This window comes from Podarcis raffonei, chromosome 3 (assembly GCF_027172205.1).
Source record: "Podarcis raffonei isolate rPodRaf1 chromosome 3, rPodRaf1.pri, whole genome shotgun sequence".
NCBI classification, from domain to species: Eukaryota; Metazoa; Chordata; class Lepidosauria; order Squamata; family Lacertidae; genus Podarcis; species Podarcis raffonei.
In genome coordinates this window covers 123,379,587-123,393,138 of record NC_070604.1, presented here as the reverse complement: position 1 = coordinate 123,393,138, position 13,552 = coordinate 123,379,587, and the positions used below count along the sequence as shown (strand labels likewise).

Genomic DNA, 13,552 nt, shown 5'->3' with positions numbered 1-13,552 from the left:
GGGCGGGGTATAAATAATAAATAATTATATTATTATTATCCTCCATCTCCAGACACTCACACAGGACGTTCACCTCCCTCGCTGGTTCCGATTCAAACGAGAGGTTTAAACCACGAAGGTGTCTGCTTGATACCAACAGGCAGGGAGTTCCAAAGTGTAGGTGCTGCCACAATAAACAACTGGGCTTACAGATGTGGGATGAGTATTATGTGGCGCCTGCAGTCGTGCCAATTCCACTGATCAAAGTGATCGAGTGGGCACATTTGGGGTAAGGGGATCCCGTAAGTAAACTGGTCCTAAGTTGTGAAGGGCTTTATATGTTAACAGCAACACCTTGAACCTGGCCCAGTTGCAGATCGGCAGCCAGGTGTTCTATGCTGACAAGGCCTCTCAGCAATGCTGCCACATTCTGCACTACCTGCAGCTTCTGGATCAAGCATGAGGGAAGCCATGCATAGAGCGCATTGCAGCAATCTTAAATGCAGCAGCAATCTGAAACGAGCTGCCCCGTGACTTCCAGCTTGGCCGGGCTGCTGGATTCCTTCCGCTCCCTCTAATAGTCTGGCCCTCATGGGCTTTTTCACTCTGGCATTGACCACTGTGAACAGTGCTACAGGGAGAAAGAATTGTCCTTGCTTTCTGCAGAATCTCAGTCCGACAGTAGAGGGTGCTCCTCTTCCATTGATCACAAGGCAAATGTTTGCAAAAGTACTTTGGCTTTACATGGGTTTCTGCTGAAAAGTGAACAGCTTGCAGTTCCAACTGTGGCCTTAAAAGTACTACATGCGTTCACTCTCCCAAACACTAAAAGAGTAGAGAGGGAATGAATGTGAGCAGCTGTATCACTCAATCTAGCTGGATGAGGGCAGAAATGTGTGCATTTCATTCTTAAAACGCACCTTAGATTACATTTTAGTTGCCTTCAGCATGGTTTTGATGTGGAGTCAGGAGGATGGACTGCATTTCTTTTGTGTTTTTTCTCCCCTCAAATGTTATCTGCGCACAGCAAACCTCTCACCTCAGACCTTGTTCAATAAAAGCATTAATTAAAAAAAACAAAAAACCAACAGCTTTCAGTTCTGTTGCCCAGCCACACACCAACTATCTGCTGGAAATGCCACCAGCCCGCCACTCATGTCTGCAGATTGGCTAATGCACAGCATACATGCTCAGATGCACCCTTGCGCTGCTCTAGGGTGACCCAGTTCTGTGGCACAGCTTTGTTCCAGCCCTGTTCGGTCACAATTTTGCTTTGAAGAATGCAGCCATTCATCCTCGAACGGAAAATTGCTTTTCTTGACATAACGGAGGGGAGGGGAACACGTCAAAATATAAACAGAAAGAAGACCTATCTAATGAAGAACAGCAGAGTTAATGTGACTTTTCTCCTATGTAAATTCCTGCCTCAGCCTTTCCTCCTTCGCTGGTTGACACGGGAGGTGTTCTGCAATGTGGACTGTGTAAAAAACTGAGGTTGGAAGGAGCAGGCTCAAGAGAGGGGGGGGGTGTTCCTCAGGTGCTTCAGGTTCTGCAAAGCTGCTCCTGCTGTCTTGCAAAATGTTTCCCTAAGCCTATGTCTAGAAGAGGGTGGCTATTCCAGCTCCCCAAAATACCACTGCTGGGGCAGGGTTATTACGGAAGCCTGTTTTCTGAGAACAATAAACTGAGAGGGGAGAAAAGGGATCATACAATAAAGTTGGAACAAATATTAATCAGATAACTTTATGTGGGTTTTAAGAGGCAGAAGCTGCAGGATTTAAGCTTCTTAAGGGCACAGAATTCTGCCTCAAAGAAAAGACTCCTGAATTAAGTGGTCACTGACAGCCAGTGGGACGCGGGTGGCGCTGTGGGTTAAACCACAGAGCCTAGGACTTGCCGATGAGAAGGGCGGTGGTTCGAATCCCCGCGATGGGGTGAGCTGCTGTTGCTCGGTCCCAGCTCCTGCCCACCTAGCAGTTCGAAAGCACGACAAAGTGCAAGTAGATAAATAGGTACCGCTCCGGCGGAAGGTAAATGGCGTTTCCGTGCGCTGCTCTGGTTCGCCAGAAGCGGCTTAGTCCTGCTGGCCACATGACCTGGAAGCTGTACGCTGGCTCCCTCGGCCAATAAAGCGAGACGAGCGCCGCAACCCCAGAGTCGGTCACGACTGGACCTAATGGTCAGGGGTCCCTTTACCTTTAACAGCCAGTGTAGCAAGGAGAGTATCAGACATGACCAGGAAGAGACCAGGGTTTGAATGGCCACTTGGCCATCATGGAGCTCACTGGGTGGCCTCTCAGCCTGACCCGCCTCAGAGGGTTGTTGCAGGGATTGGAAGGGGGGGGGGGAGAGAGAGCCAGGCCCACCAACTCAAACTCCTTTGTGGAAAAGGTGGGAGACAAAGGCAAGAATAAATAAAGGTCAGACCAGTAATTGGTTAAAGAACAGGAAGCAGAAATAAAGGGGAAATGCTCCTATATTGCACACAGTCATAGACCTCCTTATGGCATAAAACAGAGAGGGAAACACCAACTCTGAGACGAAGAAAATCAATTCCACAAACTCTGGAACAATAAAAAAATCTCCATACAAATGCTCCAAAGGACAAGCAAAAAAACCCCTTCCTCTCTTGCCAGGCCTTTAACTAGGGAGAGCCTTTCAGAAGTGGGTGGGATGTTTCTGATGTAGTTCCCACCCAGGCTTGGGCTTATTTTTTTTATTATTAAATCTGAATAATGCCCTTCCTTTGTTGATCTCAGGGCGGTTTACAAGAGAAAACACACACATAATAAAAACAAGAACGACCCCTTCTCACAAACCAACAACCCCCTTCCCTCTCTGTGGGGTTTTGTTTGCAAGTCTCTTTGAGCTGCTCTGGGCAAAATAAAACGACTAGTAATTTGAATTAATTGATTGCTTAATGATGATGATGATGTAAGCAACACAGGCAGGGCATCCCAAGAGAAACTTGCTAATGCTGCGGCCCCTGAGTGCCCCTTCAGGCTGGGAAAAGGGACTTGTCCTCCCGCGCGTCGGGGCGGGCACCTCCTTTGCGGGCGCAAGGAGGTCTCCCCCGGAGCAAGGGGCAGGGGCGGCGCGCGCGGCCGCGGCGTCGAAGCGGCCCCTCCCGGGGGCGTGCCTGGCCCATCCCATCCCGGGGAGCAGCCAGCCCGGCAGCGGCGGCGGCGTCCGGAGCGCGAAAGGAGCTCGCCGGCTGCTTCCCCGACGGGGCGGACGAGGCGGCGGCTGCTCGGGCGCGTCTCCGGCGGAGGGAAGGCGATGCCTCGGCGGCGGCGGCGGAGGGCAGCATGGAGCGACTGGCGGCGGCGCTGGGCCGCGTGGCGTGGAGCTCCGGGCCGCCGCTGCCGCTGGACCTCATCGTGGCCAAGTGCCGCCTCCCGGCTCTTGTGCGCCCCGGGCCCGGTGCGTCTCCGCGGGCTGCGCGCGCTTGGCACGGGGAGGGCGCTTCGACGGAGATCCCCCTGCGGCTCAGGAGCATGGCGGGGACTGGTCCAGGACCTTCTCCTGCGTAGCCCCTCGGGGCCGCCCCCATCCCGGTGCTCGGAGGCGCCTGCCTCGCTTCTCCTACCGGCGAGGCTGCTTCGTTACGCGCGGTCCCCGACCCAAAGCCAGGCGCACGCCGGACCTCGGGTCGCCTCGGACGGGCGCGGATCGACCAGCAGCGTAGCAGCGCTCTCTGGGCGGGCGGCTTATGTATTTATTGTATTGCATTCGCATCTCCTCTTTATCTCCAAGGAGCTGGAGGGGGCGTGAAAGGTGCTCCCCCTCCTCATTTAATCCCCGCAGCAAAACAACCCCGCGAGGCAGGTGAGGCGGAGAGGCAGCGGACGAGCCGTGAGTTTTATGGCCGAGTGGGAATTTGAACCTGGCTCTCCCCCAGGTCCTCGTCCTACCTGGAAGATCACCATCTTTACTCTCGCTCGTTGTCTTTCTTCGTTTTGCGCCAGGCGCCAAAGAGTCCCGTCCCCGCGCATATTTTACTCTGGGACAAGGCGACCTGTCAGTTCCTTCTGCCGCGCTCTTGGGGGAAGCATTTTCTCGCCTTGGTGGGGGGCTTCTGTAATCTGCTTTTTTCCTAACCCTTTTGTGGGGGGTCCCTGTGCCAATGTGAAACTTCTGCTTTGGAAACTGGTGCGTTTTTGTCTGTTGGGTGCGGTGCGGGGGGGGGGGACGTGTGAATGGTTTTATCGTGTCTCCTGGTAACTCTCTTTCTCTCCCCACGCCCTAGAGTCACCCTACTCCCTCCCGCTGCCCCACTTTCTCTCCCTTGTGATTGCTGGGGAGGATTTGCCCGCAGATGTCCGCCCTTCAGAGGGAAAGGGGGGGGCGCTTTCCGTGGCAGGCTGCCCGGCTGGCTTCGGGTTTTGTACACCGTGAGAAGAATGGGGAGTTGAGCCGTCGGTGGCGTCTTGCATACTAATGCGGTGGGGGAACCGGGTTGTCTCTTTTCTGCCCCCCCCTTTTGCTAGGGAATGAATTTCAGGAGCGGGGGAAGGATGGGAAAACAACAGCAGACGATACAACCTCCCCCCCCACCAAACCCCTTTCTCTCTCTTTCCCAAGCTGTCTGATTGCTGAAAAAGGACGCAGCAGGATTAGGCCCTGTCCCCCTCCGCCCCCAAGATCAGGGAAGACAGACAGATGTCGCTTTCTGCCTCTGTCCAGCCTTCAGGCCTGTTTGCTTGGGGGGGGGGGAGAGGCTAGGGACTCCTCTCTGTGCCAGCCTGGTCAGCTGCTGTTGTGGTCCTCTTGCGACCACAGAATTCCCAACCTCTTGTTTCTTTCCGGGCAAGCTGGCATCGTGGGTTTCTGCTGAGTTTATCAAATCCATTGGCACACAACTCTGGAACTCCCTCCTGCAGGAGGCAGTGATAACCAGCAACCCAGATGGCTTTGGAAAAGGACCAGACAAATTAGGATAGTCCGTGTCTGCACAGTGGCGCCAACAAACTTTGGCCAGGGTTAGTTTGGATCAACTTGGGTCTGTGGCACCGGAGGGCTTTGGTGACGCAGAGAGCAGAAAGGGGAAGCTCTGCTTAGTGATTCACTGGCAGCTTCTGATGCTTGAGACCTCGGCCAGAAGGGAGCTTCCCCCCAGGTATCCAAGGATCATAGGATTGGGGAGCTGGAAGGGACCCCAAAGATCATCCAGTCCAACCCCCTGCAATGCAGGAATCTCAGCTCAAGCCATCCCTGAAAGATGGCCCTCCAACCGCTGCTTGAAAACCTTCAAGCAAGGAGAGTCCACAATCTCCAGAGAGAGACGGCTCCATGGTCGAACTGCTCTCCCTGTCAGAAAGTTATTCCTGATGTTCCCTAGGAATTTCCTTGTCCTTTGAATCCACTGGATTGGGGCCTTCCCTCTGGAGCAGCAGAAAACAGGCTCCATCTTCCATGCAGCAGCTCCTCAGATATTGGGTGCCTACGGCTGGAGCTTGTTCCCAGCGCAGGTGGTTTCCCTTCCTTCCCTTGGGAAAAGGGTTTTAGGTGAGGAAGGCCACTGCTGGCAGGAGGAGGGCGGACTAGATGTCCTCAGGCTTCCTTTCGAGCTGTAGGATTGATAAGTGTCTCTTTCATGATATATATGCGAAGGCTGTGGAGCAATGGATCCTGTGGTTAATGGTTTTGTGTGCAAAGGTTTGAGGCTTAAGACTACTGGCGGAGGGGCCTTTCTAACATGCCCCCTAAAAAATATATATATTTTAAAGACTTCCCAGGTTGGCAGGAGAGGAAATGTCATTCCAGCTTCTTTCTCCCATCCAGCTGCTGGATTTCCAGTTTCCTTGTCACTGGCTTGCTCCTTTTTTATATAAAGTTTTATTTACACTTTTCACAATGCAATAAAAGACAAGCTAATCTACACAGAGAATAATGAAAAGAATTTGCTCTGTCCTCTTTCAAAGCCATTCAGCTTGATAGCCCCCACTGTCCCTTCCACACTGACCAAGCAAAATACTTCTTCACACAGCGCAGGGTTAACTGGTGGAACTCACCGCCCCATGATGGAGGGATGACCACTGACTTAGTCAACACCAGACCTCTCGCCCTTAATGTATGTCATTTCCCTTTCAAACCAACAATTGCTGAATTGAACCTCCAGGTTCCAAGACAGTCTACCCCTGAATGCCTTCATTCCCTGCAAGCATCTTGCTAGCCACTCTTGGGCAGAAGCTTCCTGACTAGATGGGCCCTTCCCAGGTGCTCAGGGACCCCCTGTGGTCCTCTAGTCCAACCCCCTGCAGTGCAGGAATCTCAGCTAAAGGTTAGCATGGTGGGATCCTGGCCCGGATTTGAATTGGGATGGAGGTGTTGAGTGTGCAGGTCTCCATGGTTGCTGCTGCCTCCGGGAATTCACTTTCTTTGGTTTTGCTCAGCGAAGGGTTTTGCACCTCTGTTGTTCTGAATGTGGGGCGCGTTGGCTTTTTAAACTTTCAAAATAAGCAGTGTGCGTTTGTTTCTCTCTTTTTGCCTTTGCACAGCCTCTTTCCATCCCTCTGCAGCCCTACAAAGGGCTCCTCTCCTCAGGGCGAGGGCTGCCAAGGCTTTCAAGCGAAGCGGATTTCCCTGGTTACCGTGGCTGGCATGCCGGGGGGGGGGCATCCATTTGGGGAAGCGCAGAGGCCACAGCTGGCCTCCCAGCACCCCTTGGCCCAGCCCCAGAGACTGGCCGCCTTACTTCTCCCACAGAGAAAGCCCTGGGATCATAGAATTATAGGGCTGGAAGGGAGCCAAAAGGTCATCCAGCCCAACCCAAAGGGGCTCAAGGGAGGCGGGGCTGAGATCCTTCCTGCAAGGGTCATTCTGTGGCTAAGGGAGCCAGCATCTGAAAGCCACAAGGAATCCCCACCACCGCCAGTTTAAAGTGCCCATAGGGTCACTGGGAGTGGTTTTTAGCAAACCATTCTCTGTCTCTCTCAAAACTTGTCACCCCGCTGCGATCCAGAGATGGCATTATAGGCCTACCTTGCAGGGATGTTGTAAACGAAGTGTCTCGAACATTCTATTTTTATTTATTTATTATTTTTTAATCTTATTATAATTTTTTTGGTATTTTCCACACAACAACAACACGAAAAATATCGGAAAAATAACAATACGGTGGTACCTCAGGTTACATACACTTCAGGTTACATACGCTTCAGGTTACAGACTCCGCTAACCCAGAAATAGTGCTTCAGGTTAAGAACTCTGCTTCAGGGTGAGAACAGAAATCATGCTCTGGCGGTGCGGCGGCAGCAGGAGGCCCCATTAGCTAAAGTGGTGCTTCAGGTTAAGAACAGTTTCAGGTTAAGTACGGACCTCCGGAACGAATTAAGTACTTAACCTGAGGTACCACTGTACACAAAACACAAAAACCGATATTCAAAAAAACAAAACAAAAAACAAATCCATATCTTACAAGTTAATAATATAAACACTAAAAAGAAAAACAAACACTGACTTCCACCAGTCCCACAGCACCTCCTTTATCTCTCATTGTGTCTTCCTGTTTTCCTTATCCTCTCTATCCTAGCATCCAGATATAAATCCCTCTTTCTTATCCTTTCACTCCACAAGGTTATTCCAGACTCAGCCAGATTTCTGTCCTCGAACCTTGACTTTTAAGGTATTCATTTAGACACTCCCATTCCTTTTTCGCTTCACTTTTTGCTTTTTGTCTTCTTATATCTGTCAATTTGGCTAATTCTAAATATTCTGAAAGCTGACATAACCACTCTCCCCTAGTAGGTAACCAATTCCCTTTCCAATACTTAGCCGTGTCTCAAACATTCTAAAACAGTTTGTCGACTGGCGGTGGTGATGCCCTTAAGTTTTGTGAGCCTCCAAAAGGTTATTGACCAACCGAACGAAGGGCACTGGGCGCCACTTGCAGCCCTTGAACTGGCCCAAGAAGTTTTGGGGTCTGAAATGGGAAACTAAAAGCAGGAATTCTTTAGCTGCGATTTCTGCTGCAGGGGGTTGGACTGGATGACCTTTGGGTGTCCCTTCCAACTCGGCAATTCTATGGTTCTCGGCTGAACCTGAAGCTGGCCTGGCCTTGCCTTCCCAGGGGCCAGGGCTCTTGCAGAGAGGGTGGTGCCTCTGTTTCCTCAGCTGTGGCCTTTGGACGGTGGGAGGGGGGTACCTCCGAAATGTTTGCCCACTCTGCCTCCTCTCCAGGAGGCCTCCGTCCCGGATTTGGTGCCAATAAGGCGGCTGTTGCAGGCAGGCCTTTGGGCTGGAGCTCTGGCCATTGAGCACGAACAAAGAGCAAAATGTTTCCAGGGCAACCTGCCTCTCTCTTGGCAGGCAGAGCCAGAGGCCTGCTCCCTTGGGCCTGGCTGGGGGGGATGAGGCGGAGGATGAGCCCCGCAGTTGGAAGAGCAATTCGGAGGGTTGGAGGGGAGGCCAGAGAGGCCGCTGGCTTGGCTACCTGTCCTGCCCTCCAAATTCTCCCTGCGCTTTCCTGGGAGGCTGGCCTCAGACAGGGAGACTGGTGGATTTGCATGCATGTGGGTTGTGGCATTTGGAGTTTTAATCTTCTTTGGCGATCCCTCGTAGCCGAGTAAGATTGTCTTCCATAAACATGGTTTAAACAGTGAGTCCATAACTGAATGTGGAGGCCAATTCTGGATCCACACGTCCTTCCACAGTGGGGACATTGGTTTCCGGGCAGGAGTTGATCACGGTGAGGGTTTGCCAAGCGTGCCTTCCTCTTAGCACGTATCTCCCTTGCGTCCTGAGTTCGAGTGTCTTCAAAGCCCACGACACCTTTGGTGAAGGCTCTTCTCCAACTGGAGCGCTCACAGACCAGTGTTTCCCAGTTCTCGGTGTTTATACTACTTTTTTTTAAGATTTGCCTTCAGAGAGTCTTTGAACCTCTTTTGTTGACCACCAGCATTACGCTTCCATTTTTAAGTTTGGAATAGAGTAGTTGCTTTGGAAGACGATCATCAGGCATCCGCACAACATAGAATCATAGAGTTGGAAGAGACCACAAGGGCCATCGAGTCCAACCCCCTGCCAAGCAGGAAACACCATCAGAGCACTCCTGACATATGGTTGTCAAGCCTCTGCTTAAAGACCTCCAAAGAAGGAGACTCCACCACACTCCTTGGCAGCAAAGTCCACTGTCGAACAGCTCTTACTGTCAGGAAGTTCTTCCTAATGTTTAGGTGGAATCTTCTTTCTTGTAGTTTGGATCCATTGCTCCGTGTCCGCTTCTCTGGAGCAGCAGAAAACAACCTTTCTCCCTCCTCTATGTGACATCCTTTTATATATTTGAACATGGCTATCATATCACCCCTTAACCTCCTCTTCTCCAGGCTAAACATGCCCAGCTCCCTTAGCCGTTCCTCATAAGGCATCGTTTCCAGGCCTTTGACCATTTTGGTTGCCCTCCTCTGGACACGTTCCAGTTTGTCAGTGTCCTTCTTGAACTGTGGCACCCAGAACTGGACACAGTACTCCAGGTGAGGTCTGACCAGAGCAGAATACAGTGGCACTATTACTTCCCTTGATCTAGATGCTATACTCCTATTGATGCAGCCCAGAATTGCATTGGCTTTTTTAGCTGCCGCGTCACACTGTTGGCTCATGTCAAGTTTGTGGTCAACCAAGACTCCTAGATCCTTTTCACATGTAGTGCTCTCAAGCCAGGTGTCACCCATCTTGTATTTGTGCCTCTCATTTTTTTTGCCCAAGTGCAATACTTTACATTTTTCCCTGTTAAAATTCATCTTGTTTGTTTTGGCCCAGTTCTCCAATCTGTCAAGGTCGTTTTGAAGTGTGATCCTGTCCTCTGGGGTGTTAGCCACCCCTCCCAGTTTGGTGTCATCTGCAAATTTGATCAGGATGCCCTTGAGTCCATCATCCAAGTCGTTGATAAAGATGTTGAATAAGACCGGGCCCAAGACAGAACCCTGTGGCACCCCACTAGTCACTCTTCTCCAGGATGAAGAGGAACCATTGATGAGCACCCTTTGGGTTCGGTCAGTCAGCCAGTTACAAATCCACTGAGTGGTAGCATGGTCAAGACCGCATTTTACCAGCTTCTTTACAAGAATATCATGGGGCACCTTGTCAAATGCCTTGCTGAAATCAAGGTAGGCTACATCCACTGCGTTCCCTTCATCTACCAGGCTTGTAATTCTGTCAAAAAACATGACCAGTCCAGCAAAGTTGATGTTGAAGAATCATTGCTTCAACACTGGTGATCTTTACTTCTACACTGGCACTAGTTTGCCTGTCTTCCCAAGTGATATGTAATTTTTTTCGGACACACTGAATCTTTTGAGGAGTTGGAGATGGTGTTTACAAGAGGTCCATGTTTCACAAGCATACAGTAAGGTTGGTAGTATAATAGCTTTGTAAACAAGCATTTTGGTTTACCTGCGAATGTCCCGGACCTCATGTATGTGGGTTGTGGCACTCAGAGTTTTCATAGCTGGCAGTCCCTTGCAAATGCCCCCTTCAGCCAGCCATGCAGCTGCCCTGCAACCAGGCAGCCCCACAGACTTCGGGTGTGGAATCGATCTTCTGTGTGGCATCAATCTGCTTCCCTTAATGGTTTGCAGGGCTTGCAAAACTGGCTTGGTGGGGAAGGACTAGGTCTTTTTATCGGCTGGCTGTTGTGGTATGAAAGTCCTTGTGCATTTTGTTGGAAGATTCAGGACAGAGGGAAAGAAAAGACTTCTTCCTGCAGTGCAGAGTTGACCTGTGGAACTCCTTGCCACAGGAGGCAGTGAAGGCCACCAACGGAGGTGGCTTTAAAAGAGGACCAGTCAAATTCATGGAGGAGGAGAGGGCTAACGATGGCTCTTGGCCAGGATGCCTCTGTCTCCACAGATGGAGGCAGCAATATTGCTGAATGCCAAGAGAAGAGAACCTCCTGTTTGTGGGTTTCCCATAATGGGCATCTGGTTGGCCCCTGTGAGAACAGGATGCTGGACTGGATGGGCCTTTGCCTCTTATTGCATCCTTGTTGTTGTTTAGTTGTTTAGTCATGTCCGCCTCTTCGTGACCCCCTGGACCAGAGCACGCCAGGCCCTCCTGTCTTCCACTGCCTCCAGCAGTTTGGTCAAACTCATGCTGGTAGCTTCGAGAACACTGTCCCACCATCTCGTCCTCCGTCGTCCCCTTCTCCTTGCGCCCTCCATCTTTCCCAACATCAGGGTCTTTTCCAGGGAGTCTTCTCTTCTCATGAGGTGGCCAAAGTCTTGGAGCCTCAGTTTCAGGATCTGTCCTTCCAGGGAGCACTCAGGGCTGATTTCCTTCAGAATGGAGAGGTTGGATCTTCTTGCAGTCCATGGGACTCTCAAGAGTCTCCTCCGGCACCATAATTCAAAATTGCATCCTTAATGTGCTACTATTAATGGCTTTGGGGAGATGGGCTTGTAAAACTTTGCTGGTAAGGAATGTGGAGTTGCCAATACGTCTTTTTATCTGCAGCTGGTAATACTATAAGGGCGTTTGGCATCGGGTGAAATGAGCTGTGGTTCCCGAAATGGCCTTTTAATATACTTTTCTGATCCTGCACAGAGGGGTTCTGTTGCCTAGTGCTCGGTGTCACAGAATAGGACCCGGGAGAGAGACCCGGGTTCGAATCCCCATTCAGCCATGGAGTTCCCTGGGTGACATTGGGCCAGTCGCAGCCTCTCAGCCCAGCCTGCCTCACAGGGCTGTTGTGATAAAACGAGAAGGAGAATATGTAAGCCGCCTTCAGCTCCTTGGAAGAAAGGTGGGATATAATGTAATAATATGATTTATTATTATGAGGGACGCGGGTGGCGCTGTGGCTTAAAACACAGAGCCTAGGTCGGTGGTTCGTATCCCCGCGACGGGGTGAGCTCCCGTTGCTCAGTCCCTGCTCCTGCCAACCTAGCAGTTCAGAAGCATGTCAAAGTGCAAGTAGATAAATAGGTACCACTCCGGCGGAAAGGTAAACGGCGTTTCCATGCGCTGCTCTGGTTCAGCAGAAGTGCCTTAGTCCTGCTGGCCACATGACCCAGAAGCTGTACGCCAGCTCCCTCGGCCAATAAAGCGAGATGAGCGCCGCAACCCCAGAGTCGTCCGCAACTGGACCTAATGGTCAGGGGTCCCTTTACCTTTATGATTTATTATATTAATTAATCGTCGTCATCGTAATACTGCACGGCTAGCCAACTGGGGAGGGAAGTTGCTGCCTTCTTGAGAGGGTGGCTGTTCCTGCAGGGTTCATGGAGGTTCCCCTTAATTTTCACAGAGCCATAGAGTTGGAAGGGACCAGGGACCCCAGGGGTCACCAAGTCCAACCCTCTGCAATGTGGGAACCTCAGCTTTTGTGTAAACCAGACCTGCCACCACGCAGGCAGCGAAAGCTGCTTCCAGAATCCCGAATCCACTGCGGTTTCTGCATTGCAGGGGGTCAGACTAGATGGCCCTTGGTGGTCCCTTGCAGCTCTGCCTTTCTGAGATTTGTAGACTGACCCCCCGGGGGGAGGGGGAACGGTGGGCAGGGAGAGCCTTGGGGAGTGGACCATCGCTGGGACCCTGTGCTGATGTCTCCCTCTGTTCCTGCCGCAGGAGAGTACGTGGAAGGGGTCAGCGACCAGGATGTGCTCCTCATCCACTCCTGCCGCCAGTGGACCACAGTGACAGCCCACAGCCTGGAGGAGGGACACTACGTCATCGGCCCCAAGATTGACATCCCCCTCCAGTACCCAGGTAACGGGGCAGGGGAGGGGGCACAGGCTGTGTCAGATGGGGGAGGGGCCAGGAAGCCCCCAAGGCCCAGAATGTGGTGCAGGCCTCGTAAATAATAACAATAACAGTAAATAATAATAATTTTTTATTTATCCCCTTCGTTCCCGGTTCAGGAAACCGGGCCCAGGGCGGCTAACAACAAATTTACAACACATATCTGATGCTACAAAAAAACAGCATAAAATACGGTATAAAGCATAAATAATAAAATCAAGAATCAAAAAATCAATTGGGGGGGGGGAATCCATCCGATAAACATTGGATGATCCCCAGGGCTAGCTGGCTGAATTAGTCCTACTTGGGCCAGCGAGGAGACCAAGGGAGAATTAGCTGTGGGGTCTCAGAGCAGGTGATCTTCATAAAAGGGGAGGGAAGAGAAGGGAAATAAAAGATCAGGCTGAATTCAAATTAAAGGCCAGGCGGAATAGCTCTGTCTTACAGGCCCGACGGAAGGAGGTTAAATCCTGCAGGGCCCTGGTCTTATGGGACAGAGCATTCCACCAGGTCGGAGCCATCACTGAGAAGGCCCTGGCCCTGGTGGAGGATAGTCTGACTTCTTTAGGGCCCGGGACCTCTAAACTATGGTTATTCATGGACCTTAAGGTCCTCTCCGGGCAGACCAGGAGAGGCGGTCCTGTAAATACGAGGGATAACAATAACAATAATAATTTATACCCTGCCCATCTGGCTGGGTGTCCCCAGCCAGTCCTCCACAGATCCACCGGTCACAGGACGATGGCGTAGCAATAAAACTGCTAGCACATTTGCGAAGCTAAGCAGGGTCCATTATGGTTTCAGCTTGGATGGGAGACTGTGAGTTGAGATTTCC

At 51.4% G+C, this 13,552-nt stretch overlaps 1 protein-coding gene across 2 annotated transcripts in view; it reads left to right on the top strand.

Moving 5' to 3' along the window:
• The first annotated feature begins 3,137 nt into the window (after window positions 1-3,137).
• The window catches only part of GAREM2 (GRB2 associated regulator of MAPK1 subtype 2), a 28,425-nt gene continuing 18,010 nt past the window's right edge, over window positions 3,138-13,552 (top strand). Inside the window, exons 1-2 of one of the 2 annotated variants that reach the window (XM_053383858.1) lie at window positions 3,138-3,402; window positions 12,544-12,684. In XM_053383858.1, the coding sequence (XP_053239833.1) occupies window positions 3,288-3,402; window positions 12,544-12,684 (256 nt within the window). In that variant the 5' untranslated portion in view covers window positions 3,138-3,287. Of the gene's footprint in view, window positions 3,403-11,616; window positions 11,720-12,543; window positions 12,685-13,552 lie in introns of those variants that run through there. The other variant, XM_053383859.1, reaches the window with a different exon arrangement.